The sequence below is a fragment of the Harmonia axyridis genome, chromosome 1 (assembly GCF_914767665.1).
Source record: "Harmonia axyridis chromosome 1, icHarAxyr1.1, whole genome shotgun sequence".
Classification (NCBI taxonomy): domain Eukaryota; kingdom Metazoa; phylum Arthropoda; class Insecta; order Coleoptera; family Coccinellidae; genus Harmonia; species Harmonia axyridis.
In genome coordinates, this window is record NC_059501.1 from 40,400,090 (window position 1) to 40,408,226 (window position 8,137).

The 8,137-nt window shown below is 34.9% G+C and overlaps 1 protein-coding gene across 1 annotated transcript; it reads right to left on the reverse strand.

Annotated features, from left to right (window-relative positions):
• Window positions 1-2,437: 2,437 nt before the first annotated feature.
• Window positions 2,438-6,646, reverse strand: LOC123688751. The gene has a single exon (XM_045627404.1). The coding sequence runs from the start codon at window positions 6,644-6,646 to the stop codon at window positions 2,438-2,440; it is 4,209 nt and encodes a 1,402-aa protein (XP_045483360.1).
• Window positions 6,647-8,137: the final 1,491 nt, after the last annotated feature.

Sequence of the window (8,137 nt, forward strand, 5' to 3'; positions counted from 1 at the left end):
ATGTTTAATGATTGCAGCTGGACTTCCGTTAAATTTTTGGGCCGAAGCCATCAACACAGCTAACTACTTAATAAATAGATCACCATCAAGAGCAATAGATGGTAAAACACCATTTGAAAAATGGGTTCATCGTTTGCCATCAGTCAAACATCTACATGTTTTCGGATCTAAAGCATTTGTATTGAATAAAAAACCAAATAGAAGAAAGTTTTCACCACGTTCAGAAGAAGGTATTTTCATGGGGTATTCGGAAAAATCTAAAGCATTTAGAATATGGATGCCACGTCAAAGAGAAATCGTAGTTTCAAAAGATGTAAGAATACTAGACAACAAAATGTCTGAATTTTACAAGAAAGAAAATGATTATGATATAATTCAGTATGAAACAGATTATGATCAAGAAGAACAAGAAGTGGGAAAAGAAGATAAGCAAAACAGAAACTTCGAGATTGACATAAAAATAGATAGAACCACTCAGAAAAATCAAGAAACGCAAAAAAGTTATCCGGTTAATCAAGAAGAATGTCAGAGAGAATCCGTAGAAGAAATAGGAATTCTAGAAGAACAAGAAGTTAGACCCAAAAGAAACATTCAAGCACCTAAATGGACAGAAGATTATGTTACATATTTCTTTGGGGAGAAGGATGCTGAAGAAGATAAAGATGAAATATGGGACGAAGCTATAAAAAATGAAATACGGGCCCACATAAGAAATGGTACCTGGACAATTACTGAGAAAAAAGAAAATAAAAATATAGTTGCAAATAAGATGATATTGAAAGAAAAATTCAATGCTGATGGAAGTTTAGAAAGAAGAAAGGCAAGATTAGTAGCACGAGGTTTCAGTCAACGTCCAGGAATTGACTTCACGGAAACTTTTGCACCTGTGGCGAAATTAAGCTCTATAAGACTACTATTAGCTCTAGCAGCAGAAGAAAAACTAAAATTGAATCAAATAGACATCACCACAGCATTTTTAAATGGTGAAATAGAAGAAGAAATTTTTATGAAAATTACGAACAATTTTGAAAAATATCTTCAAGATATTATTTTGGAAGAAAGTATGAAAGATGATATAGATTTTTATTTGAAAGCTTTAAAAATGTTGGACGATTTTAAAAAAAATTCAAGGGAAAAAGTGTGTCAACTCAAGAAAGCTCTTTACGGATTAAAACAAGCCGGAAGGCAATGGTTTAAAAAGTTAGATACAAAATTGAATGAAATTGGATTCAAATCATCAGATGCAGATCCATGTATCTACATATACCGCGAAGGAGGAGAAAAAGCCATTATTGCAGTATATGTGGACGATTTGATTGTGGCAACATCCAGTGAAAACACTTTCAATTTCATAAAACAGCAAATTTTGACAAGTTTCGATATGAGAGATTTGGGAGCTTTGAATTATTGTCTTGGAATTGAATTCAAACAAGACTGTGACATTATAACCGCTAACCAACAGAAATACATCAATGATGTATTGATCAAATTTGGTATGTCGAATTGCAAAATCGCAAAGAGCCCCATGGAAGAAAATTTGAAATTGGAAAAAGGAAACCCAGATAAATTGGAAAATATTCCCTACCAGAATCTAATTGGAGCATTGATGTACTTATCAACAGCAACTCGACCAGATATATCTTTTGCAGTCAGTTATTTGAGCCAATTTAATAACTGCTACAGTTTAGAACATTGGACTGCTGCAAAACGTGTACTGAGATATTTACAAGGTACAAAAAATTTTCAACTAAAATTCAAGAGTACTGGACAAGACATAATCGGATATGCTGATGCAGATTGGGGTGCATGTAAAATTGATAGAAGATCCTACACTGGTTATTGTTTTATTTTTGCCAATTCCACAATCAGTTGGGAATCGAGGAAACAAAGAACCGTAGCATTATCAACAGCAGAAGCTGAGTACATGTCACTTACAGAAGCATCAAAAGAAGCAGTACACCTCAAAAATCTGATAAATGATATGGGATGCCATCATACAACTATTTTGATTCACAATGACAATCAAGCTGCACAAAAATTGGCATATAATCCGATTGTCAGTTCAAAATCAAAACATATATCGATAAAAGAACACTTCATAAGAGATCTTGTGAAGAATGGTGATATTCAAATAGGCTACAAAAGAACCGATGAAATGTTAGCCGAGATTTTAACAAAATCCTTGAATGGAAATCGTCATTTTGTGTTACTAAAAGGCATTGGACTCTACTCAAGCAGTTCGTGAGGAGGAGTGTTGGAATTAATACATTTTAAATATACACTCCTGCTATTTATTATTTTGAGTTACCTTATGTAACATTTGACAGTTGTTGTTTTGATGTCATTAGTAGAAGTTGTAATAAAAATATTGCGTTCAGTTCAGTTCTTTTAAACTGCGTATTAACTAAAATAATAACTACAGAAGCACTTGAAGTCCCTATAAGAAATAATTCGGCGTCAAAGCTTCTCCATCTGCGGCATCTATTGGAACGTGGACTAAGGGTCTACTATTTACTATATTTTCAGCTTCGATGAGAAGTGTAGACAAAACTTCTTCTTTTGGCGATCTCTCTTTGAGAGTGACTGATAGGGCCGTTTTTACGGATCTCACCATCCTCTCCCAGCAACCTCCCATGTGTGGTGTAAGCGGTGGTATCCTTACCCACTCGATTCCCTTAGTGGTCATTTCGGCTAAAATCTGATTTTCGTTCATTTCCTCCAACGCCTTCTTTATTTCTCTCTCGGCTCCCTTCAGATTCGTACCATTATCAGCAAATATTTTTTTAGGACAACCTCTTCGTCCAATCATTCTTCTGATGGCCATAATGGTGGAGTCGGTAGTTAGAGAATTTGCAATCTCCAAGTGGATGGCTCGAATACTCATACAAGTAAATAAAACCCCGTAACGTTTTTCGTATCGACGGCCAATGGTGACATTCATTGGACCAAAGTAGTCCATACCTGTAAAAGTAAAAGGTCTTACAAAGGCACTTACCCTGCATTTTGGGAGTGGAGACATTTCTGGGACTATGGGTTTCGCTCTGAAATTCCTGCACCTATAGCAAGAGTTCCATGTACTTCTGACAGCAGCTCGAGCTTGTAAAATCCAAAACTTCTGTCGTAACTCATTCAAAACCAACTCTTGTCCCTGATGACTGGCTCTTTTATGATAATGAAGGATCAAAAGACGTGTAAAATAATGCTTTCTATCAAGAATGATTGGAAATTTTGTTTCATAACAGATATCTTCTGATTCTCCTATTCTTCCGTTTATCCTTACAATTCCTTCACTATCCAACATTGGCGATAATTTATAAAGTCTACTCGTTTTATCGACAGGCTTCTTATTCTTTAAACTTCGAATTTCTTCCCTGAAACATGCTTCCTGTACAAGTTTAAACCATAATTTTTCAGCTCTGTCTACTTCATCTGGTAATAACTCAGATAACGATATTATGGTACCTCTGAAAACTTGAATTGCTCTCAACAACCAGGCAGTTGACCTTATGAGTCGAATATAAGATGAAAACCTTTCAATTTTCGGAATAGACTCAATTGAATTGTCTCCTTCCGTTGTCAGAGCAACGTATTCTTCTTTCATTTCCCTGAAAAATTCTTCCATTTCTTCATTTTCTCCTTTGTCTATCTCTATTTCGTTTTCTCTGAACCACGTGTCTTCATCGCATCTAAGAAAGGATGGACCAATGTTCCACCTACTTAATTTCGACCATTCACAATTTATATTATCCCTAGTTGCTTCATCTGCTACATTATCCTTTGTTGAAATCCAATTCCATTCATTCTCTTCAGATATATCCAATATTTCATTAACTCTATGACTCACAAATGGCTTAAGTTTGCGAGGATCTGATTTCAACCAACTGATTACTGTCCGGGAATCCGTCCAAAAATACTGACGACTTATAGGAATACTGTGATTTTCTCTTATTGTTCTAACCAAACGAGCTCCCAGCACTGCCCCTTGAAGTTCTAATCTAGGGATAGATAAGGTTTTCAGAGGACTTACTCTTGATTTTGCCATAACGATATTGGAATAAATTTTTTGATATGATAAAATTCGAAAATACGAAACTGCGGCGTATGCTTTCGAACTGGAATCACAAAACGTATGCAATTGTATTTTACGTTCCGTATTATCATCCAAATAGCATCTAGGAATTTTCACACCTTCAATTTTTCTTAAATCTTGCAACCATTTGAGCCATTTTTCATTTACCGAATGTTCTAATTTGTCGTCCCATCCAGAACCCATTTTCCAAATTTCTTGTAACAAAATTCTTGCTTTGACAGTGAAGTGACATAGAAACCCAAGAGGGTCAAAAACTGACATTACAATTTTCAACATTTTTCTTTTGGTAGTTGTTGCTTTCTTCTCTAAAATTTTCATAATTTCCTTGGGTTCGACTTTGAACAAAAAACAATCTTCATTCGGATTCCAGTGAAGTCCTAGAACACGTTCTGTTGGAAGCTCTTTCTCTATTTCTACATCTTTCAATTCCCTTGTTCTTTTTTCTATCGGAATCAGCTTTAAAACTTCTTTGGAGTTACTTGTCCAATTTCTTATTTGGAAACCACCTCTCTTATGAACCTCTTCGACACCGGTTATTAAATCTAATGCCTCTTCTACAGAATCAACACTATCTAAATAATCATCCATATAATGCTGTTCTAAAATTACCCTTGCTGCTTCAGGAAATTCTTCTTCAAACTCTTTCGCGTTTTTTCTCATTATGAACTGTGCAGAAGCTGGAGAAGAAGCTGCTCCGAAAATCATCACTGTCATTTCATATTCCGTCGTTTGTCCATTTTCTCCCCACCACAAAAATCTTTGAAATTTTCTATCTTCTTCTCTGATGTATACTCTGTGGAACATGTCTTTGATGTCTCCTGTGAATGCAATTTTCTTTTGTCTAAACTTGAAGAGTACACCCAGTAAGGAATTTAAAAAATCAGGACCTTTTAATAATTTTTCGTTTAAACTGATACCATTTACCTTAGAGGCAGCATCAAAAACTAATCTTACCTTTCCAGGCTTTTTGGGATTCACAACTCCAAAATGAGGTAGATACCATGATTTTTCATCCTGTATTTCCATATCTATGACCTTTCTTGCAAACCCATTGCCTTCATATTCATTCAATTTGTTTAAATATTCCTTGGAAAATACTGGATTCCGGGCTAATTTCTTTTCCATCATTTTGAGACGATTTTCTGCTGCTGACCTCGACTGAGGCATTTTAACATCATCTTCTTTCCATAGAAGGCCTATCTCCCATCTCTTTCCGACTCTCTTAGCTGTTTCTTCCATTATTTTCATTGCTCTAGCTTCTTCTACTGATATTTTCTCTTCCATCTTCACTCCAAGGCTATCAATTTCAGAAGACATTTTAACTAATTCATGCAATTCTTCATCCCTATCGACATGTAAAATGAATGCATTGTCAACACGGCCACGGTGCATCATATTGCCATGAACAACCCAACCAAGCTTAGTACGAGACAATATTGGTGAATTTTTTCCACCCTCTATAACCTCACGTGCAATTATTAAATGAATATTGTCTTGCCCGATTAATATTTTTGGTTGCGCATCTATTAAGTCTGGAAGGTTAATTGGTGGCAAATAATTCCATTTTTTCATGAATTTCTCGTAACTAATTGTCTGAGTTGGTAAATTCAGATCGCTGACAGTTCTTACGTTCGTCATAAAAAATTCTTTATTTTCATTTTTGCCTTTGATAGTTAAGTTGATCCTCTGAGAATCGTTCTCTTCATTAACAATTGAATTTGTCCAGCACATTCTCAAAGGATCAGTTGGACCTGTTGCTCCCAAAAATGAGGCTAACTCTTTGTCTATCATGGTAATAGTGGACCCTTCATCGAATAACGCATATGTATGAACCTCGTTCTCAGGTCCTTTTAAAATTACAGGAGCTATGCGCAATAAAACTTTCTTTTCTGTGTCTTTTGTATGATAACTCACATTTTCAGTCTCAGAAATTGGTGCTGTGGCAATATATTCTCTCGGAGGATTTGGATGGAGTAAGCTGTGATGGAATTCATCACAACCATCTTTGTTGCACACTTTTTTCTTTCTACAAAACCTAATCTGATGATTGTTACGCAAACAACAGAAACAAATTTTATTTTTCTTTACCCATTCCCATCTTCTGTCTGAATCCAACTGCTTGAAGTTACTGCGACATATACTTGCAGTATATGTTCTGCATTTGGAGGCGTAACATATTTCGGTTTCTTGATCTCCACATTCACTTCTTTTTTCTGACGATTCAGAATGTCCTAAGTCTTGTCGTTCTTTCAACTCTGCTTTTTTCAGTTCAGTTTCTTTCAGAATGAGTGACTTTTCCAATTGCACGATCCGGCGATGGGCTTCAAGTTCTATTTCTAGTTCTCGTCTTCGGATTGTGCTGGTTCTCGTCATCTTCGATAAGGCTTTCGATGATAATGATTTTCTCTCACTCAAAACCTCTTGATCTTTTGGAATTTCTTCGGGTTCACGTCGATGAATAATTTGTGGTTCGGATATTGCTTTGGGTTGGCTATCATCCCCATATCTTACTGGAGGTACTCCCAAATTCTTCCTACCACTTCTTCTGACAGACATGATTATTCCCGAATACTTTATTGACTATTTTTCCACGGACTAGGCAGTTTTTTGCTCGAAGGACCAAATGTTATTGTACGTCGGCTAATAATTACTATTTTTTGGCTAATAAATAACTTTTTACTGCTGTGACTTATACAAAAACAGTTTAACTTAGAATAACAACTTTTACTATTACTATGGAAACTTTTTCATATTTGAATGATTGAAAAGCCAACTGACTATTGAACTATATAAAACTGTAACACAACAGTAGCATTCTGCAAGAGGATCAACAAATTAATTGATATCATGAATTTCTCACAACCTAATACTGGTCTAAAACTAAACTCTGAAGAATATGAGGTGATTATCATTTAAAATAATATCTACAATAAAGAAGTTGGCACTGCATCACTGAGAAAACTGAACAGAATAACCATGAATTTTCAATTTCATTTGTTCGATATTAATGAACTGACAAAAAAAAATAAAATAACTCATATCCATGTTCCACATTTTGAGATATTGAGTAACTGTGAACTTAATTTCAAATTAATAGTTAGTAATAAACACTCTAACCCACTGTTGGTTTCTTGTCAATAGACAAAAAAACAAGGGTGGATAAGAATGTTTATTATTAACTATTAATTATTAATTCATATACATGTTAATAACTTCCATAAATTAATTTACAGGAACTGGATACTTTCTCAGTATATTTAGATTTATGGAAGCAGAGTTCTCCCCTCACTTTTTTATATCAAAATCAACATATGAGGAATTTCAAGCCACAGTATCCTGCACTCTAGATTTATGCAGATATTTATCTGAATTAGACTTCAAATACTTGATGACTTCAAGGCTAAACCAAGACCATTTGGAGGTAATTTTGGTTATTATTGAAATGCTTATCAGCAATAATTGTAACTTTCAGCATTTCTTTGGGAATATGAGGGCAGCTGGAGGTTGTAATAGCCATCCTGAGTCAATACAGGTTGGCCAAATATTTCGTCTAATGTCCCTGTATTCCCTCATAAAACCACCTAGGGGGTAACATGAAAGGTGGGGACATGATGAAATCTCTTCTTGAAATTGGAGACCTGAAAGGAAGGAAAAAAAGTTCACTTTTGATCTATAAATTGAGGGAAATTTTTCGGAATTTGAAGAAGTGGAAGAAGCATTTGCTTATTTTGTGGATATGTGGCAAGAAAGACTAAAAACTCCACAGATTGTCCGATTTGCATAAATACAATCATAGGAAAGGGAAATAAGAAATTCAATTCATTTATAAAAAATATCAGTAGAGGGTATTTAACATTTCCCTCACAGAAGATAATAAATTGTTTGCACGAAGTAGAAAAACAAATATCAGACATTTTTTAAAGAGAATTAAACAGAAATTGCCTTCTGGAAGTATTGCAAAGGTTATCTCATTTCTCACCTAAAAGTGTGATGGGTTGTAAGGAACATCAAAACCAAGTATGCACTCAATGCTTACTCAATATCAAG

Coding starts and splice junctions, on each gene's coding strand:
- LOC123688751 (XM_045627404.1), bottom strand. CDS start 6,646: ATGTCTGTCAGAAGAAGTGGTAGGAAGAATTTGGGAGTACCTCCAGTA.